The 27,688-nt window shown below is 38.6% G+C and overlaps 1 protein-coding gene across 1 annotated transcript in view; it reads right to left on the reverse strand.

The window, feature by feature from the left end:
• The window catches only part of LOC120534703 (zinc finger protein 420-like), a 144,820-nt gene extending 133,643 nt beyond the window's left edge, over window positions 1–11,177 (reverse strand). The window contains 2 exon segments of the mRNA XM_039762290.1: window positions 3,911–4,371; window positions 11,104–11,177. Of these exon segments, the coding sequence (XP_039618224.1) occupies window positions 3,911–4,334 (424 nt within the window). The 5' untranslated portion in view covers window positions 4,335–4,371; window positions 11,104–11,177.
• Window positions 11,178–27,688: the final 16,511 nt, after the last annotated feature.

Raw genomic sequence — 27,688 nt, forward strand, 5'->3', positions numbered from 1 at the left:
TTTATATAATGAGATTACATCTTCCAGTTCATAGAAATTATCCCAGTGTGCAGTGATTACCTAAAAATATTCATCAAAGTTTTATATACATATTTACTAACCTCGATAAGCATTGAAGGATAAATAGCATCTATTCCAGGAGATTTGTTTCATTTCAACCAATTAATTCTCAGCAGCACTTCTCTCTCCACAATTTCCAAATCCCTCAGTACCTCCTTAGTAGTCCCTGTTACAACTGAGAGGTTACCCACTTTTTCAGACATGAAATCTTCAGAAAATGGAAAGTTTAGAGCATTTCATATTTCATTATCTGTGTATTGTAATTCCCCTTTACTGTTCACTAGCAAAATACCCGCGCTTCACAGCGGCGAAGTACTGCCTTAAAATTTGTATTAAAATTAAGGAAAATATACCAATAATTATTTGTTAAGGATCTCTTTGTATACCACATTGTTAGTTCGGCCCTCCGGTTGTAATATGACCAAGCTGTGTGCTAAGCTTACTCTTGAGCATGCAACGTACAGTTGGCCATGTGAACAGTAATCTTGTTTCAAATCTCACAGCTTGGATTGCTGCTGTCAGAATCGGTTTGAGTTTCATGGTTTGTTTCAATTACGACAGCATTTGTAGGACTTGTTGTGTTGAAGAGAGATTCGGCACCTGTCAAGCGTTGTAAGCATACAACCGGTTTCATCGATAACTTTGCATCCAGCATTTGAGAGTTTAATCATTCATAAACATCAAAGTGTCCACTACTGAAATCGTCACTTGTGAATCTAAGGTGTTTTAGAGGCATTGGCGGTTGTCAAAAGGTGTAAAATATTTGGCTATTTTGGTACACTTGAAAGCGACAGCCGAACAATTCAGCAGCAGCCACCAACTCACATGCAGAACCATAGTTAAAGGCTTAAGCATTTCACTCTTATAGTGCTCCTGTGTAGTATAATTATCTCCTGTGCCGTCATCAGTCCACACCTTGAACCTGTCCCAGTCATTCAATACATAAGACACAATGTTCCTCCGGATATCAAGAATGAGCCTGATATGGCCGTGCAATATGTAACAAAGAGAATGGAAAAGGCACGTGCTATCTCCGGGCATGGAATCCACTCGGTAAGTGACAGTTCTTTGATCGATGGTGATCACCACGATAGACATGTTAATGGGGGTACGGTTGGAACAATAAAGGAAATGGGTACCTGAACAAATTAAAGCATGTCTAAAATACCTACACAATAACTATAATTGTAATAAACAAACAATAAAACTCTGGAGAAGCGGTGGATTAAATAAAAAGGCTGTAGTTATCAGCAGGGAGACGTGAATCCCGTGGCGAACCAAGGAAGGGAATGTAGAGACTGGAGCGATGGACGGCCTTATTAAGGCAAGCAGCCAACAACGTGGGAGGTGTTGGGATAGAGGACCCAACGCTGCCTCACACGGTGACCGAGCTGCAGGCTATGGACGTATATATATATATATATATGTAAGTAGGATTCAGTTAGCGTTGGGAACTCGCATAACAAATTTCTTGACGATGGGCCCATAAGTAAAAGGACCGTTGAAAAAGTTCAATATGGTGGCCGACAGTGGCATCATATCATTGTAAATTGGTTTCGGTTAGCGCAGGAATGCCGCCTACCAAATTTTGTGAAGATGGAGTCATAAATAAAGTTCAACATGGCAGACGTTGTCGACTGTTATGACCATTACACATAGAATTTCAAAATTAATTCTGCTTAACTTTTGTAAGAAAGCTGTAAGGAATAAACCTGCCAAATTTCAGCCTTCTACCTACACAGGAAGTTGGAGAATTACTGGTGAGTGAGTGAGTCAGTCAGACAGTCAGTCAGTGAGAGCGTTGCCTTTTATTAGTATAGATGAGGCACTTCACTTCCTCCGTGACTGTTCTTTTACTCCTTAAATACTGAAAGAATGTCTTTGGCTGCAATATTTCTCTTTAACTGTCTTTTAGAGACCCTCATAACTTTCCAAATGGTTGCTCTCAAATGCACTACTGTCAGCATTGGGGTTATTCATCTTAAATTGCTTATTCATATGCTCTTTTTTTCCTTTGCAGCTTCTTTTTTACCGCCTTATTTACCCACTCGAGAGATTTTATGAATTACTTTGAATCCATCCTGCATCATATGTAAAATGTTTAACTTCTTTCTGCTAAGAAATCACAGTTAATTTTGTCTATTTATTGCTATCACACTGACTTGCCGGCAACTACAAAAGCTTTCTCCACCCTCTGCCGCAAAAGCCCAAAGTTTGGAGTAAGACTGGAGTAAAACCGGCTGTTGCAAAACAAAAAAACACAGTTCTAAATAGAAAAAATTTTTTAAAAACTATTAAACTGCTTCACTGCTCCTTAATAGCTACCAAAAAAAAATCCTTTGGAGCAAAAGTCATATTTAATGCACCCTCACACAGAAGTAGCACAGAACACACAGCCTTTTTCACTTTATGATATAAGAATGATATCAGCATGTCAGTCTAAGTTGTATCTGCAATCCAACGCTTCAATGTGTAATCCAAAGGTTTGACATTTCATCCAGATACTTCTAAAAGGATGTCACAAGAACCTTAGAAGAACTGAAGAGAGGTGTAAAGCTGGCAAATGTGAAAAAGATGTCCGTCAAAGGCATAGAAAGCCATACTGTCTACAAAAATGGAGGAAACTCACTACTGGAAATTGGAAACCCACAAAGATCACAGCATGAAAGCAGAGGTGAATAGGAACTCAGACAGGCAGAGCAAATGGCCTGCAGAAATCTCCCGGACTTGAGAAAGTCTCTGTCCATGTGGAGAAAAGCATAAGAATGTTGTTTACAGAAGGACAACACCAAAGAGATCAATGCAATCTACCAAAACCATCACTGCACATCTTAAAACATGTAAAAGGTCATCATGATGTTCCAGAACAGACAATGTTCTGCGAATGAATGAGACAAAAGTTAAAGTCTTTGGTCAAAATATGCAACACCATGTTTGGAGGTAAGACAAAAGTGCACATCTATACTAAAGACTCAAGGTGAAGGGAGCATCATGGTTTGGCCTGCTTGTTTCTTCATGGCCAAGAACACTTGACACGATCAATAGTCACTGAATTGAAAATATTATCAAGAAATCTGACAGAAAAATATCAGGATAGTAGAAGCTTAACAAAAGTTGAGTGATGACACAGGACAATGAGCCCAAACACAGGAAGAAATCAAAAAGAGAGAGAGTTAAACATATGGTAACTGGTGTTCTGTAATCGCCAATAAGAGACATGTGATGCTGTGATCTGACACAAAGAGATCTGATCAGAAAAGAGCTCTTAGGTTTTGAAGGAACTAATAAGATTTTGAATGAAGGAATTGGTTAAAATTCATTGCTGATCAGTAACCATAAAAAGTTATGTAGAGGTCATTACTGTTAAAGAAGGGTCATCCAGTCTGTAAAGATAGGAGGGTCACAGAGTGTATTGTGAATGCTTAAACGATGTGTTCAGGACTAACAAGAAGCCGCCCAATTGTCTGTGTGTTATTATAGTACTTTAGGACAACTGTGGCTGTCTGTAATGAGAGCTTAGTTAAAAATCGGACTACATTGTTAACAGGAATTAATATGGATACCCAGGAAATTCCAGAGGGATCACTACCTTTGTCTTGCTCTTGGACATTTGTATAGCACTCTTTATCAAGGACATTTTAAGGACTTTTGCATAAAGTCACTAAAATGGAAGAATAGAAAATTGCTAATCCTTACATTACAATAGATGAAATCTCACACTAAATTTAAACACCCAATAAAATGAGTATTTTCACTCTATTTCTAAGTTTCTCATAAAAATCACAAGACACAACCTTTCAAACTCATAAACTCCAACCCTAAATCTTACACATTTTTATTTTACACTTACCTTTTCCAGATTTCTTTGTAGCTTGTCGCTTATTTTTCTGAGTCCTAACAGATGTAGTTTCCTCAGCCCTCTTCAGTTCAGACTCTAAGGATTCAGACTTCACATTGATAGATGGCTCTGGAGATGAACAGTGTCTGCTTTGAGAAGAGTCTAACCTGGTTACCACTCCATCTTGACACCCATCATGAAGGTTGTCTTCTTTTGCACTGTCCAGATGTGCATGGTTATGCATCTCAATACTGACAGACATCTCTTCAGCTTCTTCTTTAATGCCCACTGCCTGCAGTTCACTCTTCTCCTCCTTGATGCTCAGACTTTCCTGTTTAAGGTACATGGACTCCCACTGATGGTCCTCCTCCTTAATATTTACAGTTTTCTCCATGATATTTGCGTCCACATCACTGGTCTCCTGTTTCACATCCATTGAGATGTTCCAGTAAACAGCAGCTTTTTCTTTTTCTCTGTAAAAAGAACAGGAATCAACATCATTAAATCTTCATCACTTATGTCTAAAGACACTTGAATATCATTTTAGAAAATGCTCTATTTTATGGTTTATGTAAAGTTAGACAGTTCATAGCATGCTGACAGTAACTCATTGCTCTTCATTTCAAATTATCAGATGTGAAACAATCTTGGGAGTGGAGTGAAGGTTCAAGAGACTCTGAAACAAGAAGACCATCTGACACAATTGTGGGTCAGCAGTATTCACTACTTGAATTAAACATACAGTGATGCTGGGGTCTCAGAATTGTCTTATCAGTTTATGTTGATGAAGGTTCATACAAGTAGGGGGCACAGGACTGTGTTAAGAAACAGAAAAGTCAGGACGGGGAAGATGAAAGGGGAACTTAACTTTGCTGAAATGAGCAGCTGCAACAGGAGTAGGTATAATAAAACATGCATCTATGATATATCATTAATTTAAAAAGAACAAATTGGTATTAGTGGGCTCCTTTCAAAAAAATGTTTGGGGGGGGTGGGGGCGCAATTAAAACTGTTATGAAAACTCGGGACGCAAATACTTAAAGGTTGAGAAACGATGTGTTAAACTGTGACCATCACTTCTGCTTTAGTAAATAGCTGATTGACACGATTTAAGCTCCTTAACCGCTCCACCATAACAAGGATGGATGGGTGTCGTATTTAAAGGAAAAAGTGTTTTAACTCTGTAAGAAAGGGCAGAACGGGCTCTTTTCCATTAGGAGGCCGTGTTCCTTCAGTGTGGGAAGTGCCATCATTCACACCTGTCATGACTTTATGATGACCAGTGTGATTTTCTACATTGCGGTGTGCTGAGCTGTGTACATCACGTCACTGAATGAACAGGCTATTTAAAAACGGGCAAGATCAGTTATGGGACACACCCTGGACCCTCTGGAGCTCATAGCTGAGGAGAGAATTAAAACAAAACTGAGTGCCTTTATGAATAATGCTGCACATCCTGTCTCTGACACACTAAAATGGAGTTCTTTCATATCATTCCACTTAAGTGTGTCAAGAAACACTATGGGGGTTCCTTTATACCAACAGCAATATGTCTGCATAATGTCTCACGCTGACTGTGACAGGCAACTCAGAATGTTCCTTTCATTTTAGTTTTCTTGCTTCAGAGTCATTCTGGTGTGTGTTCAGACTAAAGTGTGTATGCATGTTTATTTACTTATTTATCTACCTATATTTTATTTTTTTTAAAGAACATCTGTAAACGCCAAAATTCCCCCTTGTGTCAAATAAAGTTCTACCAATTCCATTCTATCTATTGCTAATCACTGGATTTGCTTAATCTGTTTGCTTAAATTGGTGCACAAGTTTTTAATTTTTTTGGGTACAACTTCAGAAGTGTGACTTTGATACAACACGTGTGTCACTTGAGCCAGTTAGTGAGGGAGGTCATGGTGGTCAGCTTAATAATTAGGGAGTCTGGTCGCAGGTGGACACACAGGTGACATCGCCGAGTGTAGGTGAGACTTGTGCTGGTATTCCTTAAGAGGGCAGCATTCAGTGTGTGAGGGGATTACTGTGCTGTGAGAAAGACAACCACCTTGTGGACTGACTGATGGGGCAGGAGAGGTAAACATTTGAGGTGGTGGTGGTTTTTAAATTGATTTTATGAGCTTGGGTTTACCTTGTCTTAGGTGGTAGATCTTGCTGATTGAGATCATAAGCTGGTGCTGTTATAGTCTCAGTGAACACTGAAAAGGTAAATCTTAGCCCTACTTAATAATTAATTCACAAATCGATTATCGAATAGCGATATGCTTTTTTATGCTTAACAGTGGCTGTTGTTGGCCTCTGCTTCCTCAGATTGTAATTATTTATTGACTTAATGTATTTACCAGCTTTCTGCGTGTCTGTTGAAGGTGGCATTTGGAGATGTAAATCAATCCACAACACTTTCTCCTTAATCTTTGTCACATGAGCTTGGGCTGTAAGAATACACGGTAAGTAATGAAAATGTAGAGTAGGAGGTGGCGATGGTGAGACTGGACGATGTGAAGTAGAAAATGGACTCGAAGACGCAAAATGAACTGGAGACACACACACTGATGACTGAATAGAGAAGACACCAAAGGCAACCACAGGGGGATTCACTTGAGTAAAGTTCGGCAGTGGGCTGGAGGTCGCGCTGCTCGCTCGTTGAGCAAATGATAACTTACACATCCATAAAATGGTATCTCCAAATCCTTAGCACCCTTATCTTTTTTTGTCTGTCCGTGTTAAAATTTTTAATGTGGAGGCTTTTCAGTGAAACATTACGCTCCCAAATAACCTTACAGTTTTTATATAACTTAATATGAATCTATGAATCAATTACACTCATTGCCATACTTTAATAATTTTTGTAATGTTATTTAACCATTACTACAGATTTAAAATGTTGAACTCAATGTAATTTACATGCCACACACCCTAATAACACACGTTCTACAGTCACTAGCTGATTACGTGATCTACACACTCCAGACTGGTGCTGCCTTGTCTTGAATTGTGTATAACTTAACCTAATATGCCCAATCCCGATGCATGTTAAAATCATTTCTTCTCTTCTTGTTCTGCCCCCTTTTCCTAAGAATCTAACCCTGCTTTCTACTCTGTACATATGACTTCACTTACTGTCAGTGTCCCACATGATTTGCCACATCTCATCGATTTTCAGTCACGTCAGACTGTTAACTTCTGATTTACTGAATGTTAATTCTAATTCAATAATAGGATGTTTAGTTGCTTTTATTGTCAAATCATCAACAATTTTGTTTCCTTTGACTCCGTTATGTTCTGGGACCCATAAAAAAACTAGCGTATCAAATCAAATTCTTTAACTGATATGATATTTGAACTACTGTGGCAGATCACTTTGAATTCGCTCTGCTACACCAAAAAATTAAAAGATGTCCACCAAGAGCACATCAGAGAGGCTGAGAGACATGGTGCAGATCAGTCACCGGTGCACTAACACAAAAACACACACACAGGACTCTCCAAGGTAAGTGCTATTAGTATTCAGTGATCCAAACTCTCAAGTTGAAATACTGTACTGTGTATCTCAAGTGTAATGTGACTAAAAGTATGTGCTGCACAACTAAATACAGCTGTCATTCAACATGAAACAGCGCCTGGACATCAATTTACATGCCTTGTGGTGAAAAGAGAACCCAACGAGTTTTACGGAGGTTGACATTCAAGGTCCACTTCAGTGCTAAAGAGCAGTGCAGATTAACACATCAGGACCTGCTTTCAGAAAAGCCTCTGCCTTTAGCAGCAACATCCCTCTCTCGTGAGCACATCTTCAAGGTCCGGATAGACGATCAGTAAAAGTCGTCTTAGTTACAGCACAGTATAATAACAAAACATTTCCTTAAATAAAAATGATGGTTCTCTTGTCTCTACCATTCCTAACCAATCTTCCTGTTACAGAAACACAATCCCAGTCACCAATACATTTGGTCAGTCACCCTGTTACCCCCCCAATCCCATCAAGCAAAGACAGATCAAATTCAAAGCGGATACTTTAATATTTAAATATTCAAACTCATCAACCTGCAATCATTAGCCATAGCAACAATTGAACATGTAAGTGAATGCTTTTGTTTTGTTATACACAAGAGGCACATTTACTTTTGATATATTTTTATAAATCAATATGACGCATGAGAAGATGCAGCATTATGGTGAGGGAGTCCTGACTCATAATATTAAAGCTCTTTTTGTAGTGTTTCGCATTCTGACAGTCAGCATTCAGAAGATGTAGAGTTGTGTTTCTTGACTACAAGAAATATCGGTCACAATCATTTAAAATGTATTGATGATCTAGAAACATTCATTTCGCCTGACATTTCCGTCATGCACAGTTTAAATTAGGCTCGGTGAATAAGGATTTGAAACGTCAAGTGGACAAACGCAGTGGAAATTAGAACCTCGTGGTTTGAAGCACTGAGCAGACATTCAGCTCAATGGACACTTTATGAAGCCGCGACCCATTCAAATCCATTGTGCTGTACATTGATGCGAGTTACCAAACATTTGATACTTAACCCTCTAGTGATATTTTGTAATTTGTATGGACATTACACACTTCAGTTGAAGTTCAGTGAAGAACTGAAACGACAATTCAGGTTGATGCTGGCAATCAATTATTGTTATTGTGGCTTGATGTAATTGAATTTGTCTGATACATAGGTCAAAGATAGATTATTTTATGTTACATTATATATATATTTTTTCATGGCATTTGTAGTCTAAATCACAATCTGATTGTATGGGTGGTTACCTACCAGGTAACGCTTGTGGTTGGTCTGCAGGTCGGCAAACATCCGCCTCGGTGCCTTCTTCAGTTGCGAGAAGCAGATTATAGAATGTTGCCAACCACAAGCATTACCTGGTAGGCAACCACCCTTACAATCAGATTGTGATTCAGACTACGAATGCCACTAATGTAATTACCTCGATTTACATGCTGTCAAATAAACGAACCACACACCGTGGCGCAATGTAAAGAGGCTTCGCCGCTGACGTCCGAGGTTCGATCCCCAAGAGGGGGTGCAGTGAGTGTGTACGCCTGATGAGCCCAGAATTAAAACACGTGCAACATACATACACTTTGTATTATTTGACAGTAAAATTATGCAACACACATACAGGTATTTTTTATATATATATATATATATATATATATATATATATATATATATATATATATATATATATACACACACACACATACATACATATACATACACACACATGTGAATGGGAGGCAGCTAAAGGGCTTGAGTAACGGCAATTCTGAGTCATACCAGGATGTGACAGAGTGCACTGACTCTTTCTCCCTTTAACCTCACTTCCTCTCTTCCCCTTTAATAGCCTCCACCTTTTCCCTATTCTGTCAGTTCTGTTTTGTGCACATCAGTGCTGTATTCATTTGAGCAACTTTGCAGCCAGGAAATCAATTATATGGGTGGCTGCATCAACCCTTTCTGAGTCAAGTTTGTGATACTGGTAAAGCCGGCAGGATGGAGAAGTCCAGGAAGAGAAGTGGACAGGACCTGCATTACACCCAGGTGGGAGCGTACTGGGGCCGAGTTCTCAGGCTGGGAGGGTGTTCTGTGGTTCGGTGTGACCCAGTACATGCTCTGCGCCCGGCACACTTAACTAGGCAACCTAGAAAGGCCAGGGAGTGTGCGGGAGGGGCTCACAGAATTGTGCTGCTCCAGTGGGGGGAGGCAAAAGGGGATTATTATGCTCTCTCGGAGGAGAGTGCTCACCTCCCTGTGAAGCCAGAGCCCCGATTTCCACCTAAGGGTGCCCCACACTGGCAGGTGACTTGAGTGTGAAACTGGAGGATTGACCCCTCAACAAGCCTGGTCCTTGCACTGTAAAAAAACAAATCTTACATGTGTAAAAAATAATAAATAGCTAAATATACGCAAAATAATCATTACTTTAAAATGGGTTTTACCGTTTTTATTTAATTCTAATTCAATAAAAAATAAGTAACTTATTATTTCTTAAAATGTAAACTTTTTTTATAACTTATTTTAAGTAAAAAAAAAAAAATACGCTGTGAATTGAACACATTTAAGTTAATTTTAATGACACGGCACTTCCTCTCACATCGATTTCTTGGTCTTTACAACAACACATTCAGCTGTAACGCTTATCCATAATAAGAGCTATTTTACTACGAATGTGTAAGTATAAAGCATATTAATTCCGTAATGAATAACTAGTATTTCATTTCGTATTGTTACAGACGTATACGCATTTGTTGTTTTCACGAAACCTGTCCCTTCATGTGGAAAACATGACGAGCAAGATAACGTCTCTCTAAAAACCTACCTCGGTGGTAAAGCAAGCACGTTTTTCGGATAGTTACGTATGTTCGTTTTATTATATATATATATATATATATATATATATATATATATATATATATATATATATATATATATATATATATAAACTTTTACTTTACACAGAAAAAGAAAATGAAACTTTGAAATAAATTTGAGAACGCTAGGGTGTTTGTCCTAAACTACGACCTGTAAACAATATAAGACGTTTGCCTAACCGTCACGGTATTACTTTACATCTTATTTAATTAGTGTTCTACATAGGTAATGTATTTTCTGGTTAATTCTTAACACTGATTTATTTAGCGATGTTTGATTTCCTACGTCCTGTTTTCTTTCATGATTTTCGCTATCGCATACTGAAAAGTAGTGAAAAAGGCGGCCATTCATTTATTTACGCGGATATGCTGGTGTAAATGCAGTAAGTGTTTGAAGAGCGCCCCCCACTTACAACCCAGAGCTTGTGCCGACGTCCCCGGAGTCGCGCGCGCAAACCGCTTGGAAATGAGGTGGAGGGGTTGGTGTGCTCTGACTAACCCTTTGGTGGTCCCACACACAGGCGTGGTGATCGTAAACGGGTACAAAACTACTGCTTTTTTCGATTCCGGCAGCAACATTTCCGTTGTTGTCCGCCGATTTGTGCTACAGCGACAGTGGTTAAAATTTAAGACCAGTATAACCTGTGTCCACGGTGAAATCCGCTGGTACAGGTTCGCCTGTTGTGTCATCAGCTACGGAGGATTTGGTTCAGAAATTCACCGTGGCGGTCCTCCCTGATCCTCCAGACCCGTTGATACTAGGGCTGGACTGGTCTAAAATTATAAGCTGTAAAACACATACCACTCCTGGCGTTAACTTGATCCAAGTTATTGACGGGGACGAGACGTCTCAAGCTGCCTCCACGCCGTGTAACCAGACTGGAGGAGAGAGAGATACGAAGCGCCCCCCACCGTGACGTAACAACTCCCGGAAACCACGCCCCTTGTAGTCGGCCCAAACGCTCTCTCCCTTTTGCGGTTTCAATTTAGAGAGACGCAGATGTTCTAACCAAACATCCTACCCATCGAAATGATCTACTCACTGATAGTACGCATGCGCAGATCAAAATTAAGCAACTTAGCCTCACTACATTAATGCATTTATTACAGTTTACTGCATAGGTATTTATTGTCAACATTTTATAAGTTGTATATTTTGCATGTATGACTTTTAATCTTGTACAGGCCATTGTATCCATGCATGAGTAATGTGTCTTGTGAAGTCTTTGCATCAGGTTGTGTCTCTTTCGGGCATTAAATGATGCATACAGAATAAATTGAGAAATGTTAACATTTCCATAAATTTGATAGACGACTTCTAAATACATGTTAAATGATGCCATGGTATAACGTTATAAGTTTAATGTTACGACATACAATAAACTGATGCCACAGTGTCCTCACTTTATGTTAAAAAATGACCTTCTGTATGGCGTAGCTGGGCATGAAGGGCAGGAGAAACCATAGACATATATAGACAGACGCCGCATTCACTGTGTGGCCCAGTCGACACGATACGTCAGTGCGTCAGCCATATTGCGAGTGGCAAAAGTGCCATTTAAACTAATACCGGTAGACGTGGAAACCGGGTTTTCTGATGAAAAAACAATCACGTTTAAAACAGTATCGCTTACATACAACAGATCTTGGCGAATCGTTTACATGCAATTATTTATATCCATTTATACACTAAATGTCAATTAAACAGTAATAATCTATTTTATTATTTATTTAAATAATTCCCCCCATATAAGTAACATTTCTAGACTTTGTCCTGTTACGCAACACAGTACTGAATTATTGCTTAATGCCCGAGTCACCTCACGTATAGTTTACTGCAATTGTAGTGAAGAATTAAATTGGTTCGGGTTAAATTACAACCACTGCACACATCCGGTCAGGGATGGATGAAGATGTCCAAATTCTATTCATTAATTTCTTTCAAACTTATACAAATGTGAAGATATGGTCTAGATAAAATAAGAAACATAAATTAGCTATCCCATTTTCTTTCTCTTTAGTTTGTCAATGTCAACATTAGTCATTAATAGTGCTTTATTTATCCAGTAGATGGCGTACTACACTCAAGATAGCATCAATATCGGAAATTACTAGAACGTTAAACCATAAAGCATTTACTCAAATTAAATAAGTCATTATTATTAACATAATACAGCAATTTCATAACAAACAATATGTGTGAAACACCATACAGCGTCTGTTCAAACTTTAGCTTTCTTAAACGTCTATATTTAGAAACTTTACTAAAATATATACATATATCCAAATTACGAATTTAAACACGTAAACAATATACTTTAAGGAATAACAATTAAATTCCACTTACTTTATAATTACGCAAACTTTCTCATTTAAACCAAGCTCCTACTATACAATACTGCTCAGACGCTGACGCTACCCGATTTGCGCGCGCATTCGTATTGAAAGCCTAACATGCCGTAAAGTGTTCACGCATGCGTTAAACAGATTGGGCAGCACCGTAAAGTGTGTGATGACGTAGCCTTTCAATACGCACGCGCATGTAGATCGGGCCGGCAACGGGAACCAGGTACTGACACACACCGAATGCGCTTAATGAAAAAAACATTAAAAACAAAAAAAAATCACTTTACGGCACGAGCCGATCTGAACTGTGCATGTAGCACAATTTGACATTACGGTTTATTCATTTTAGTTCCACATTAGTTGACCATAATGAAAATATTCATCCTTACAGAATAAACAAAGCAGCCTTTGTGGCGTAACGTTGATGTCCAAGGCTCGATCACTGTAAGATGAATCTTGTGTGCACACCTGATAAGCCCCAATTAGGGCGAACTACACGCTGTGTGCTCTTTGTATTATTTAGCAGGTACTATATATATATATATATATATATATATATATATATATATATATATATATATATATATATAAAATGTAGTGTTTTTATTTTCCCACTCACTAATAAATCATATAAAGTTTTCTTTCCGTTTTGATCTACTGTATTGTTGCAATTTCCCTCTTATGTGCAAATTGTGTTTGTTTAAAAATATCTTTAGACATCAGTTATTATTAATAAAATTGCCATTTATCTTAAGCCATCAGGTTTACAAAACCTAATTTATCCAACCAGTTTTATAGAAATATATGATCCTTTTTCAAAAAAAGAAAAGAATTAACACTGTGTTGCATGGCATTGTGTTGACTGTCCCTGTCCTTCGTGTTAACTGTGACTGTCCACTTGTTAAATTCCTTAATTCGTTCTCAGTTGTGCAATCAGGTCAGATGCTGAAGAAATCAAGAGCATAAAGGTACCGGTTCAAATCCTCATTTATTCCAATGGCTATTAATCTTACAAAGAAGTTTAACTTTATATCCACAGATTTAAATTAAGGAAGTGCACTGTTATCACTTGAATCTATCTATATGATCTTTTTTTTTTTTTTACTGTAAGGGCTTGCTGCTATACTTCATATTTGTAATTCATTTGTTCTTAGTGATGTTTTAGTGTTATTTCAAAGCGTCTGTTAAATCCACTGAGAAACCAACTTACCTATTAATATAATAAAACTGAACTGAATTTAACAGCTGTAAAATAAAATATTCTCCACTAACTGCGCACAGTTTAAACAGCATGAAATAGTTCAGTTTATGATGAACAGCATGTGGACGGAGAGCAGTGATATTCATTCTTACAAGTTTAATCAACATAACACAGCGCTGTTTGTGTGCAGACTCCTCATCTCATGTCAGTGATTTTATTCACCCATATTGACACAGAGCCAGTTCATTTTTATAACTTTTAAAAAAAGAAATACAAGACACTTATCGTACATTTTATTGCAGGAATAAATGGTACATTTAAAAATAAAAGTGAAAGATCTGTGAAGAATGTTTCTCAAAAACAAATTATACACACCCATATTTATATGTATATATATTATGAGTAGAAAATTCATAATCATAAAGATGTATAAATGGTAAATGCATTTAACTAGAACACAACTACAATGAAAATGGCCAACAAAGGAGGTGTTAAAAACTATTAGGGAAGGAGAACACAAATATATTTACAGATTTTTACCTTAGTATTTAAAAAAATGTTAGCCAAGGTTTTGAACACAATAAAAGTGAATCATTAAATTTGTCAAAACAGGAAAAATGCTATTTTAGCTTTATGAACAAGATGCTACTCAGAGTCAGAGTTCTTATCCAGCAATATTCCATAAACATTCTGTTCTATTTAAACTGACATTTTTCCTGATCTGTCCTTTAATATTTGTTCACTAATAATATTTTTATATCACCTTTGCTTACAAGTGCAGCTCAAATTGCTCTACAAAAATATACAGTTACAAAGAAAACTGAAGGCATTATAAAAGTAAATGAGAAGCAAATGGAGGGTTCCTTGTCCTTTGTAATAAATACTGCCTGGTCAAATGGCCGGGACAAAGACAAACTTGCAGCCTTCAAGGATACTGGAGATAATAAACCTCTGGGGTCCCAAGCTAAAGCCCACACAGACCCTCTGCACATCCCAGCATACATGATTGTGGCCGTCTCACTCCAATCACAATTCCATTTCAGGACGTCTTGTGAACTTTTCTTCTATCACAAGCAGTTGGATTTGATTTAACAGATGGTGGAGACGCAGGGGGGCACCACTGCAATAAACTGGAAGAAAACAACAGAGAAACACAGCAGAGGTTAGTGCCCAGTGCAGAGCTTACAAAGTGTACACAGTAACATTTCTAATCTATTACAACCAATGCAAGTAACTAAGAAAAAGCCAAATTAGAAAAGTGGGCTTGTTGAAGTTTTTCGAAATGCTTGACATTTGTAGCCTGGCACTTCTCTATTGGCAAAGCACTCCAGATTTTGTTGCATGAGTATAAAAAGCTGCTGGTTTTTATGGTTGATCTTGGAATAAAAAGCAAAGTAACGTTTGAGAAAAGAAATGTTGGGAGCAGACACTCGAAAAAACAGGCAGGGTCTAAAATACTCAAAGCCTTCTATATATTTAATAGAACCTTGAAATCAATTCTAAGTGAGACAGACAGCCAGTGCAATGAGACTGAGACAAAAAGGCCAATACCTCGTGATCACTTGGCAAAGGCACAGCAGATCAGAGCAGGGATTGAGATGGAAGATTCTAGAAGTGTCAGGGGCAGCCGCTACTTCAACATGGCACATCTCTCCATCCTTCTTCTTTAACTGCTGCCCCATAACACGACCGGACTCTTCTACTTCACTGTAACTGTTAAAAACATAAACACAGTAGATATTCACTCACATAGTTCAAACATTAATAAAGTGTACTCTTACTTCTTATTCTGCCTCCTTTCTTAGTTCACCTGTAGATCAATTATTACCAAAGTAAACCATCACAACAGATAAAGGTCTGCTTAGAGTAAAGCCTAACTAATATTATTCTTAATTGTGTTTTTTTTTTGTTGGATTTTGAAAGAACCCCATCTTAACTGTCATTGTATGTAACATTGTTTTTTCTTTTACATTACGCATACAGTAGACATTGTGTTATAATCTCTGTATATCTGAACTTCTAATGTGATGTGCTCAGGTGTCAGTACTTACATGAAGACATCTTCCGTTTTTCTCTCCTGCCTTAGTTTTGTATTAATTTAAAATTAAGTCTCAGCTCTTTCAAAATCCGATAACAAAAGCACAGTAATTTAAGAACATAAATGTTATTTTACAAAACAGAACAATATCCCTGTTTAGTGACTGCTGGGACTGATGCTCCTCAGTCTCTGTGTTTGTGAGGATTCACACTCTGAGGCTTTCTGTCTAAAATTAAAAAGCCGTGTTAGTTACTGGACAGAGTGAGCAGACATACAGTACAGTATTCAAGGCAGCAAAATATTACAGATCAAGTAATAAATATGGGGAGGCTTTGCAGGAATTGTGCACAAATTATTTTGAAACTGGAAGCCTCAGCAGTCTTACCTCTAGAAATAGCAAATCTAACATGAACTGCACATCATCTCGAACTGGAAATCTTAAAAACAGAAGAAAAGGACATCCAGTTGTGTCTCAGAATTCGGGTACACTGGCATCTGTTCAGCCACATGGAAGGCTGGTTACCACCGGGCATCCTGTAGGGTCAAGAGAAAAAATACAATAAAGGGGCATTGTACTTCTAACTGCAGCAATAAGAAAGAAGTTCTGTCTAAGGAGCAAGGCTCTTCCATTATATTCAGTTAAATGTATGTATGTGTACTTCTATAAGCTTATAACACATGACAACAGCAGGTGCCCAGCCTGTCACTTGCCACATCAGACCCACACCACACTTCTCTGATGGCTTTGGATATAAATTTTAAAATTGCCTGTTTTCAACAATGGAATTGTTTTCTACAAAATAAGGTTAAAGAAGTCCATTAACAATTTGTAATGCTATTATCTGTATCCTGCTTTCTTGTAATAACTTAGTTGTTGCTACTCTTGTATGTAATATAGCCTTCATCATTATAATTTGTTAACTTTATTATGGAAAAACTATTGCATTGATGTAATCTGATATCAACATAAAAAAATACCGATGGCTTTGGAGGGCACACTTTACACCAGTCGAGTGTCTGGCGTGCTCTCCTAATTCTATTCCTAATTCGACACCTCGATTACATTGTTTTGCTTAACAATTAGCACGCCGTTCACTCTTTAAGATAAAAAAAATGTGGACAAATGTTAAAAGAAACACACCACCAAATGCTAATAGGGTGTTACGAAATAAATGACATACATCTATTAATCCATTAACCCAAACACGGAAAATGCTGGGATTTTTACGATTAAATCACGTGATTACGAAGTGGTTTAACTAAAAGTGATGTACTTACAAAAAGCTGTAGATGGCCATTATAAAGTTCACAGACACACGTCGCATTTCATTTCGCTCCCTCTTCATTCGACTGGAGTTAAATTTTTCAGGCGACACATCTTCCATGACGTTATAAAATTCAAAAGTTGTCATCTTTTCCAGTAAAAAGTCCACTTACAGACGGAGTTAAACGACAACACAAAAATGACTCGCAAGTACAAGTCAAACCTGACGAGTGACGTGTGTCGTAAAACATTCCACATGCGCAGAACAAATCGGGCAGCGTCGTGAAATGGATTTTAATTAAGCAGAGAGCGCTTACGCGAGACAAATCGGATGGGGACTCATGTCGCAAAGTAAAAAAACGCAGATCGGACAGGGTCGTAATAGTAAAACTCTGCGCATGCGCGCGCAAATCGGGTAGGCACTGCAGATCGGGTAGCGACACCGCACGCGCTTATGAAAAAAACATTAAAAGCAAAAAAATCCACTTTACGGCACGGCCCATTCAGAACTGTGCATGCAACACAACTTGACATTACGGTATATTCATTTTAGTTCCACATTAGTTGACCATAATAAAAATATTCATCCTGCAAAATAAACGAAGCAGCCTTTGTGGCGTAACGTTGATATCCAATGTTCGATTGCTGTAACAAGCAGCTTATGTATGCCCACTTGATAAGTCCCAATTACGGCGAAACACATGCTGTGTACTCTTTGTATTTGGCAGGTACTATATATATATATATATATACTGTGTGTATATATATATATATATATATATATATATATATATATATATATATATATATATATATATATATATATATATATATATACACACACACACACAGTGTACAGGCCAAAAGTTTGGACACGCCTTCTCATTCAATGTGTTTTCTTTATTTTCATGACCATTTACATTGGTAGATTCTCACTGAAGGCATCAAAACTATGAATGAACACATGTGGAGTTATGTACTTAACAAAAAAAAGGTGAAATAACTGAAAACATGTTTTATATTCTAGTTTCTTCAAAATAGCCACCATTTGCTCTGATTACTGCTTTGCACACTTGGTATTCTCTCGATGAGCTTCAACAGGTAGTCACCTGAAATGGTTTTCACTTCACAGGTGTGCCTTATCAGGGTTATTTAGTGGAATTTCTTGCTTTATCAATGCGGTTGGGACCAGCAGTTGTGTTGTGCAGAAGTCAGGTTAGTTGGACGATCATTTATTTTTCAACAGGACAATGACCCCAAACACACCTCCAGGCTGTGTAAGGGCTATTTGACCAAGATGGAGAGTGATGGAGCGCTGCGGCAGATGACCTGGCCTCCACAGTCACCGGACCTGAACCCAATCGAGACGGTGTGGGGTGAGCTGGACCGCAGAGTGAAGGCAAAGGGGCCAACAAGTGCTAAACACCTCTGGGAACTCCTTCAAGACTGTTGGAAAACCATTTCAGGTGACTACCTGTTAAAGATCATCGAGAGAATGCCAAGAGTGTGCAAAGCAGTAATCAGAGCAAAGGGTGGCTATTTTGAAGAAACTAGAATATAAAACACTAGCCAACCCGCGGCGTAGCATACGCCACATAATCAGGCCACTTTTTAAATGCTTTTTAAGCACAGCCTGTCACTGTGCCACATCAGACGCACACCACACTTCTCTGATGACTTTGGATATAAATTTTAAAATTGCCTGTTGTCTGCCATAGATTTTTTTTCTACCAAACAAGGTTAAAGAAAATCCATTTCAAAATTATGAATAAATAGTACCCATCTAACAAATTAATTCATAAGTATGACATTAATATATCGCCAAAATGTAGTTTATGTACAAATGGGGGGAAAAAAATCCCCTCAGATCTCTTTTATTTCTACTCCTATTCCAAAATGTTTTAGAAATATTTATTTCTGTTACTGTCTTGAATGAATAACCAATCTCACTGTTTAAGTATTGTTCTTAATACTGTATACAGTTTTGAAGACTAAATGTTAGAAAATGGAGTAGCTGTGGTTTCCTTGCTTCATAAATTTCATATTCATAAGTGCAAAGTACAGTACGTTAGACCCTCTGTTACATCTTTCTGTTAGGGCATTAATATGCTAGAAATAGCTTTTAAAAATGGATAACATACTAAAATAATTAAAACGTGTAAGATTCTGATCTGCTTCATTGACAATGTCTAATGCTATTATCTGCATCTCACTTTCTTGACTTAGCTGTTGCTACTCTTGGATGTAATTGAGTCTTCATTATTATATATTAACTTTATTATGGAAAAAACTATTGTAACGATGTAATCTGATATCAACATGATAAAAAATACCGATGGATTTGGAGGGCACACTTTACACCGGTCGAGTGTCAGGCGTGCTCTCCTAATTCAATTCCTAATTCGACACCTCGATTACATTGTTTTGCTTGATTATTAGCATGCCGTTCTCCCTTTATTCATGCACAGGCCATTCACAATAACTAAAAAATCAAGGTGGAAGACAACTAATTAAAGGGATACAACACATAAATAATATACAGGGGGTCCTCGGGTTACAACGTTGCGAAATACGACGTTTCGAGTTTACGACGCTCATTCCCATAAAAACGTAAAATAAAAAATTGAGACATAAGTGTTTCGGATTATGCTGTTAGCATCGTACTTGTAAACTTACGGAGGTGAACTAGTTTGGTTGCGGGTGGCGAAAGTATGTGGCATATGAGTGAGGGTGTTTGTGAACTACAGTAGTTTTGTTGCATGCTGTGAAAGTAAAAGTAAAAGTACGCGGTTTATGAGTGAGGGAGTCGAACTTACAACGGTCATTCCCATAAAAACTTAAAAAAATTGAGACGGGTGTTTCGGCTTATACCATTAGCGTCGTACTTACAGACTACGTGGGCAAACTAGTTTGGTTATGCGCAGTGGAAGGATACACAGTAACACAGCAAGGTAGTTGGCGAACTCGTTTGGTTGCACGCGGAGGAAGTGTTCTATTTGTGTTGCTTTGTTTGGCAACTTTTTGGCCCTTATCATGGCTCCTAAATGAAAGTCAGAGTCTTCAGATGGTAGTGTTTCGAAGAAGAGGAAAGCAATCACGATGGAAGTGAAATTAGACATTGTAAAGAGATCGGAAGGAATAAAGGTAAGGAATTTATTTTTACACATTTTTTGTCATTTTTTCTGTTACTACAGTACAGTGTACAGTATATTTATGTCCTTTTCCTTTTTCTGTGGCTTAGTTGTGTTTTTATGTTCTAGATTATAATTTTGCAAATGTGTTAGGATAGGTAAATGACTTAGGTTAGGGTGTGTTTCGACTTACACCAAAATTCGGGTAACATCACTGTTGTAGGAACGGAACTGTGTCGTAACCTGAGGACCCCCTGTATTGCCTTTTCTACAGCGGCCCCCAAATTTGTTATTCAAATTTGTTACATAGGAAAGGCTATAGTGAAACACCATCCATCCATCCATTTACTAATCACTCTTTTAAAATGGCTGGAAGTTTAATAAGACGAGCGACCGGTCTGATATAATTTATTGTTCACTTGCACTTCGGCAGTCCTGACTGTCCCATCAGTTCCATGGTATTATATGGACCACTTTGCCAAAGGGCCCTGGGAAATTGTTTATCCCCAAACATAACATCCGATTCCAATGGTAAATTCTCTCCTTTACTTTGCCATTTCTCTCGTGATTGTAAGCTGGGCAAGTAATTTTTAATGAAGTGAGAGCAAAACTGATCCACAAGTATTTGGCTGTGCCTCCATCGCTTACGAGTTAAAAGTTTAGACTCTGGGTAAACAACCTAAGGTAGTGCTGAGTCCGGCCGCTCCATTAGGAGATAACTTGGTGTTACCAGATCCAAATCCGCAATATCTGAGGTATAGGCAAGTGGTTTTCAGTTTAGAATTCCTTCAGTTTCAATTAGTACAGTCCTGAATATTTCTTTATTAACTGTTTGAGTCCCAAGTGTTGCGCGTAGTGCTGCTTTAATGGATCTTATTTCTCGCTCCCACACACCTCCGAAGTGTGAAGCTTCAGGAGGGTTGAAATTTAATTTAATTCTTTTTTGCCAAAATAGCTTGAAGATCAGGGCACATTTCTTTAAATGCATCACTTAACTCTGACTCTCCTCCACGGAGATTGGTTCCAAAGTCTGAAATCCGCTCCAAAGGTTTCCCCTTACATGAGATAAATCTCCTTAATGCCATTAAAAATGAATCTTTGTCCATAGTAGATAGAACGTCGATATGAACTGCTCTTGTTGTTAAACATTTGAATAAAATACCCCACCTTTTCTCATTTCTGTAACCCATCTTAACTAAAGATGGTCCAAAACAGTCAACACCTGTAGAGAAAAATGGTGGTTTCAAAAGTTGTAATCTACAAGGAGGGAGATCTGCCATCTGAGCGGGTTATGGTTTTGCTCTCCATTTCTGACTTTCTATACATTTGCGCTGGTGTTGTTTTACAGCCTCCTGTTCCCCTTATTATCCAGTAATGCCTACACCACTCTGAGAATACTCTTTCTTGACCAGGGTGTTTTCATTTTTCATCAAATTCAGCTATTATTAATTTGGTAACTGGATGTTTAGAATCTAATATTATAGGGTGTATAGCTTCAATATTCAATTGCTCACTCTGATGCAGGCGCCCACCCACTCGAATAAGTTTCATGTCAGAATCCTACTCCGGAGCTAATTTAATGAGGTGGCTACTTGGTGGTACAGGCTTACCCGACTGTAGTAGGCTGAATTCCTCTAGGAAGCTGTCCCTTTGATTCTGATGTAGTATTGCCAGCTCGGCATCTCTGGAATTGTCAGCTGATGGGGCATCCGGAAGTCCCACCGCCCCATGATGGGATATTGTTGTCTCTTTAATTCCTGGAATGTATGACAGTCCTTATCCTTAGGAATGGAATTAACAGTTGTTGAAGTGAATCCACAGAAATCAGTTTTCATTTCAGTGTCATCAGGAACACTTGCATCAGGCAGAATGGGCCATCTGTCAGGTGGATGAGCTAGGAATTTGGGACTCTGATTCCAGCGATTCTTTCCTGCAAGTGTCTGAAGTGATATTCCATGTGTAAGTCATCTGCTGGGTTATTTTCAGACTCCACACATCACCGTTTTTGCACATCCATGAGTTCCTGGATTTCAGCTACCCTTGTTCCAACAAATACCTTGTATCTGTATGACTCAGACTGAATCCGATTCAATACTGTTGTCGAGTCGGTCCACATTACAACTTGATGAATTGTGCACAATAGTTCCCTAGTCAGTAGTTTCACAAGTTGAGCACCAGTGAGTGCAGCGCAGAGCTCAAGTCTGGGAATGGACTGCTGCTTTTTAGGAGCTAATCTTGACCTTGCTGTCAGAAAAGCTATCTCCACGTTGCCTTCATTATTTTCTTTCCTCTGAAATGCAACTGACCCATATGCTTGACCAGAAGCAGCACAGAAAATGTGAATATCTCTAGTAGCAACAGGAGTATCCAATCCTGGGCTCACATAACACCATGGAAAGCTTATGTCTGGGAGAAACTGTAACTCTCTTTCCCACATACACCAAGCTTGAAAGAGGCCCTCTGGTAAATTAGGATCATCCCACAGGTGCTGTACAATTTAATTTGGCCCAAGTTGTAAATAGTATAATATATCCTATTGGGTCATACTGCTTTGCAAGGACTCTATAAATATGTCTCATTGAAGGTACTGTACTCTGTATTGTTCTACACCTGTAATTAATTTAATCTGTTTTACAATCCCATACTAATCCAAGTGTTGATTCTTGCTGATTAAATTGCTTGTGATTAAGCCAGCGATCACTGTTACAAGCTCTAGCTTCAACTGGTAAATGGGCTATAACTTCAGGCATATTACTTGCCCACTGCCTTAGTTCAAAACCTCCCAGTGACAGCACACTTCTCAATTTGTCAACCTATTCCATTGAGTTCTCCATTGATGCTAAACTATATAGGCAGTTGTCTACATAAAAATTTTCCACACATTTACTTTGCTCTTCTTTGGGAGAACTATAATCTCTGATATGCCGCTGTAAAGCATAAATTGCACAAGAAGGGCTACATGTCACTCCAAATGGCAAAACTTGCCACTCTAAAACAGATTTTTATGGGTGGATTTAAAGGTAGACGCACAACCCACTAAGAAGTGGTCTGTCTTCAGGGAGCTGACAAACTTGATGGAACATACCTTTAATATCACTGCTAACTGCCCCAGTGTGTTCTCTGAATCACAGTAACACTCCCAGTAAGGGAGAGTCCAGAGTGGGTCCTGGTAGCAAGAAATCGTTCAAATTCTGACCTTGGCATTTTAAGGGAACAGTTAAACACAATTCTGTTTTTCCCATTGTGTTCTACCATGTGGTGTGGAATATACCAGGTCTCCTTTGCTTTTTCAATGCTATCATTTGTTAATCTGGTAACATAACCTGCTTTTTCCAATTTCTCAATTTCAATGGTGTAAGCCTTTGCTTTCTGTTCATCTTTAGCTAATCTCCTTTCTGTACCTCTTAGTAGAGAAATCACTGCTTCTTTAGGTGCCTGCAACTGAGGCATATTCTCAACCTGAAGCAGAGGAGTAGCATACCGCATAACTCCATCCACATTAACTCTCACTTTTTTCTCCTCTAATAAATGCATTGCCCTTTTCATCTTGTTTTGATCTGCTCACCTGTTTTTCACTTCTGTAAGGTAAAACATCCAACTGCCAGAGCCTCTCAATCTGTTGAATCAGATAAGCATCAGGGGCCAATACTGAAGTGAAATGACAAACCATTACCTGTTCAGGCAACTGGTGCTTCAGTGCACGGCATGGTCCCTGAAGTATCCATCCAAGTCTGGTTCTTACGGCAGCAGGTCCTCCAGGGGGGCCTAAGTGAATTGGTTCAATTGGGGTGATGAGGTGAGGGTAGTCAGATCCTATGAGGAGAAGTGGCTGTGCATTTTCAAATGACTGAAGACGAAGACCTTGCAAGTGTGGATATTTCTTTTGTAATATGGCAATAGAATATGAATGTTCTGCTAATCCCCAGGTGATTCTCAGTAAAGGCTCCACAAATCTGAAATGTCTTATTTGGCTGGAAAGCAGGAGATACAGAAAAGGATACTGATTGCCCCTTTAGCACTTTAAGGTCTTGTCTTACTGTTCGAAGAGTAAGATCTTTGGGATCACCATTCAATTCAAGATAATTTACTGGCGCTGGGAGGAGAATAGTTCTTTCGGAACCATCATCCAATATAGCGTATGTTTCTAGTGCTTTATCACCACTTCGTAAAAACAACTTTGCTTACTTTAAGAAGAACCTTTCTTGAGGATGTAGGCTTGTCAACATAGAGTACTTCACTTGTGGAGCTGGCTGGTTCTTTATTCTCTATTCATGGCTTAACATTTACTTCATGAAGAACTTCCAAATGTTTACCATTACAAGTTTTGCACGCGATTCTCATCCTGCACTGGGCAGCTTGATGATTTCTTCCACATTTCCAACATTCCTTATTAGATCAAATCCAATTCTCCTTTTGCTCCTTTGTTACCTGATTGAAATTGGTGCATTGGTTAACAGAATGCTTATTATTGTTGCAATAAGCACAATACATTTTAGGTATTTCAGTAGATGTGGATGATTCAGAGAATAGGAATGGGAACAGCAGCAGGTGAATCCATACTAAGGAGGACAGTTGAGGTCTTAGGTGGGGGCTGCTTATGTGGACGGCCTTCCTTTTGCTCTCTTCGTTGACTGGTATGTGTCTTGGTTCCAGTACTGGTTATTTCTATTTCACCTTCTTGCACTTGAACCTCAAACTCAAGCCAATTTGAGAAATCATAGAGTGTTGGAACATTAATGTACCTTGACAAGATATAGCGACGGAAGTTAGCTTTCAAATTGTGGGGTTAGCTTGGAGGAAAATCGACTTACGTGTGAGCCACAATGCAGTTCAATTCTGCCTTTTCCATCTAGTTGGTCAAGCATCCCCACTAAAGCACAGATTTGCAAGGCAAACCTACGGAAGGACACAGTATCACAAGTTCTGATATTTGCAACATCCATTAGTTCAGCTATTCATTTTAATGCCAGTTTATGAGGCTGACCATAGTGTGCAGTTAAGGAAGCCATAGTGTCACTATAAGGATATGGAGAGTTGCTATAAGAATCGGCAATTAATAGTGCATCCTCCAATTTAAGGTGATCCACAAGGATTTGATACTTAAAACGTTCAGTAGCATCACTTGGGAGGAGATTCTCAAGAGCTATCTTCATTCTAGAGAATTCTCTTGGATCCTCGTGGACAAACTAAGGTATGGTCGGTTTTGGTCCTCTGTAGCTCTTCTCTTGAGATTGACGTATTAGGGAAGAATAAGGATTTTGATACTGCCGTGGCGAAAAATTAATCATCAGAAGGCTTTTTACCTAAAAAATAAAGGCTATTAGGACTCGAGATAGACAGACAGAGCTTTAAGGCTTTATTGCAATAAATCAACAACATGGACTCAACCCAATTCGGCCGAATGAGATTGAGCCCTGAACATTACAGCAATTGAAGTTTTTATAACAATTTCTTATCATTTTTACCGCGTTCGATTAGCTCATTCTGCACCTGGTTTTACTGTCCATTATTCCTCTTGGTGTCTGTTTGGCTTATTTTGATTGGTCTAAGACTGGGTGGATGGCTTCCTCTTACCATCTTTGGGCTTTTCTTATGTCATTTCCTATCTTTCCTGACCTCGCTCGAATGAGCTCTTTTGCCCATCTTCTCTGACTCCCTTCTACTCCTGTCCGGCCGAACCTTGTGTTCCCATGGGAACCCTTATCTCCTTACTTTCCTATCACTGGCCCCCTCGTGGTATTTCTATTTTTCTATGATGTTCCCATTTTCTCTAACTGGCTAAGGCTTCAATTCCACATACGGGTTTCCTCTCATCATTTTCTTTCTTAAACCTTCCAAACTTTTTATAATAGTGACCTGAAGCTTAAGCTTTAATTAAAAAGAAATATATTATGTGCTTTCATTTAATCATTGCTTGGCATGCTTGATTTGTCTTAATTTCTACACTAAAGTTAATTTCTAATATATTCTCCTAAAATTTTTGCTAATGCCTGAATTTACTAAGATTTTCTCTTCATGCATTATGTCAGTGTGACCTTGCTTACAGCAAAAGCCTTTAGTTCCTTTTCTGCTGATTCACCAATTCAGCTGGTCTTTGTACGTGTCTTCCAGAGCCATCTTTATCACTTCCTAGCCTTGAATCACAGGTGTTCTCAAACTCTTATGTTGTCCGAAGCTGGTTTCAATGTGGCAATTTCTGTTCTTTCCAAGACTAGATATTTTGCTGTAAGCCTAAAAAATAATGCAATATAACTGATTTTTCGTTAACTATTTGCTTGACCTATCATATTTGCTTAATATTCTAATTTATGCTTAATCTTAATATTTTAGAAGCTTTTAATTACTTTTTATGTCTCTTTATGTTAATTTGCTATTCTCTGTGCTAATATAAAAAATTTTCCTTCTACAATACTGGCCTTCAGCTGGTGGCACTGAACATGTCTCATTCTGAGCGTTTTGATACTGTTGTGCAGGTGGATAGATAGTGGGGCATAATGGATTGATTTTATTCTGCACCGTGTCCTGTCTGACAAATCTTACTGAAACATTCTCTGGACTACTTTGTCTTATAAGATCGGTGCCTAAAGGAGTTTGTACTCTTTGGATTAATGGAGGACCTTCAAAGAATTTTAAATCTTCTGACCGGTATCTACAGTCACCTGCAATGTTGGCAACTGGGATCCTATAAACAGAAACAGGCCTACTCCGGGAGATAGTTGATGTATTAGCCTCTTTTGCCATACTAATAACTGAAGGAGATTGAGGTTGTTTATCGGACTCCAGTGCAGGGACTACATCTCTACAAGCTGCAGCTTGCTTATGGCGTTGGTAAGATGCATCATATTCTAACACAAATACTTACACTCACCTAAAGGTTTATTAGGAACACCATACTAATACGGTGTTTGACCCCCTTTCACCTTCAGAACTGCCTTAATTCTACATGGCATTGATTCAACAAGGTGCTGAAAGCATTATTTAGAAATGTTGGCCCATATTGATAGAAAAGCATCTTGCAGTTGATGGAGATTTGTGGGATGCACATCCAGGGCACGAAGCTCCCGTTCCACCACATCCCAAAGATGCTCTATTGGGTTGAGATCTGGTGACTGTGGGGGCCATTTTAGTACAGTGAATTCATTGTCATGTTCAAGAAACCAATTTGAAATGATTCGAGCTTTGTGACATGGTGCATTATCCTGCTGGAAGTAGCCATCAGAGGATGGGTACATGGTGGTCATGAAGGGATGGACATGGTCACAAACAATGCTCAGGTAGCCCATGGCATTTAAACGATGCCCAATTGGCACTAAGGGGCCTAAAGTGTGCCAAGAAAACATCCCCCACACCATTACACCACCACCACCAGCCTGCACAGTGGTAACAAGGCATGATGGATCCATGTTC

This window comes from Polypterus senegalus, chromosome 8 (genome assembly GCF_016835505.1).
Source record: "Polypterus senegalus isolate Bchr_013 chromosome 8, ASM1683550v1, whole genome shotgun sequence".
Lineage (NCBI taxonomy): Eukaryota > Metazoa > Chordata > Cladistia > Polypteriformes > Polypteridae > Polypterus > Polypterus senegalus.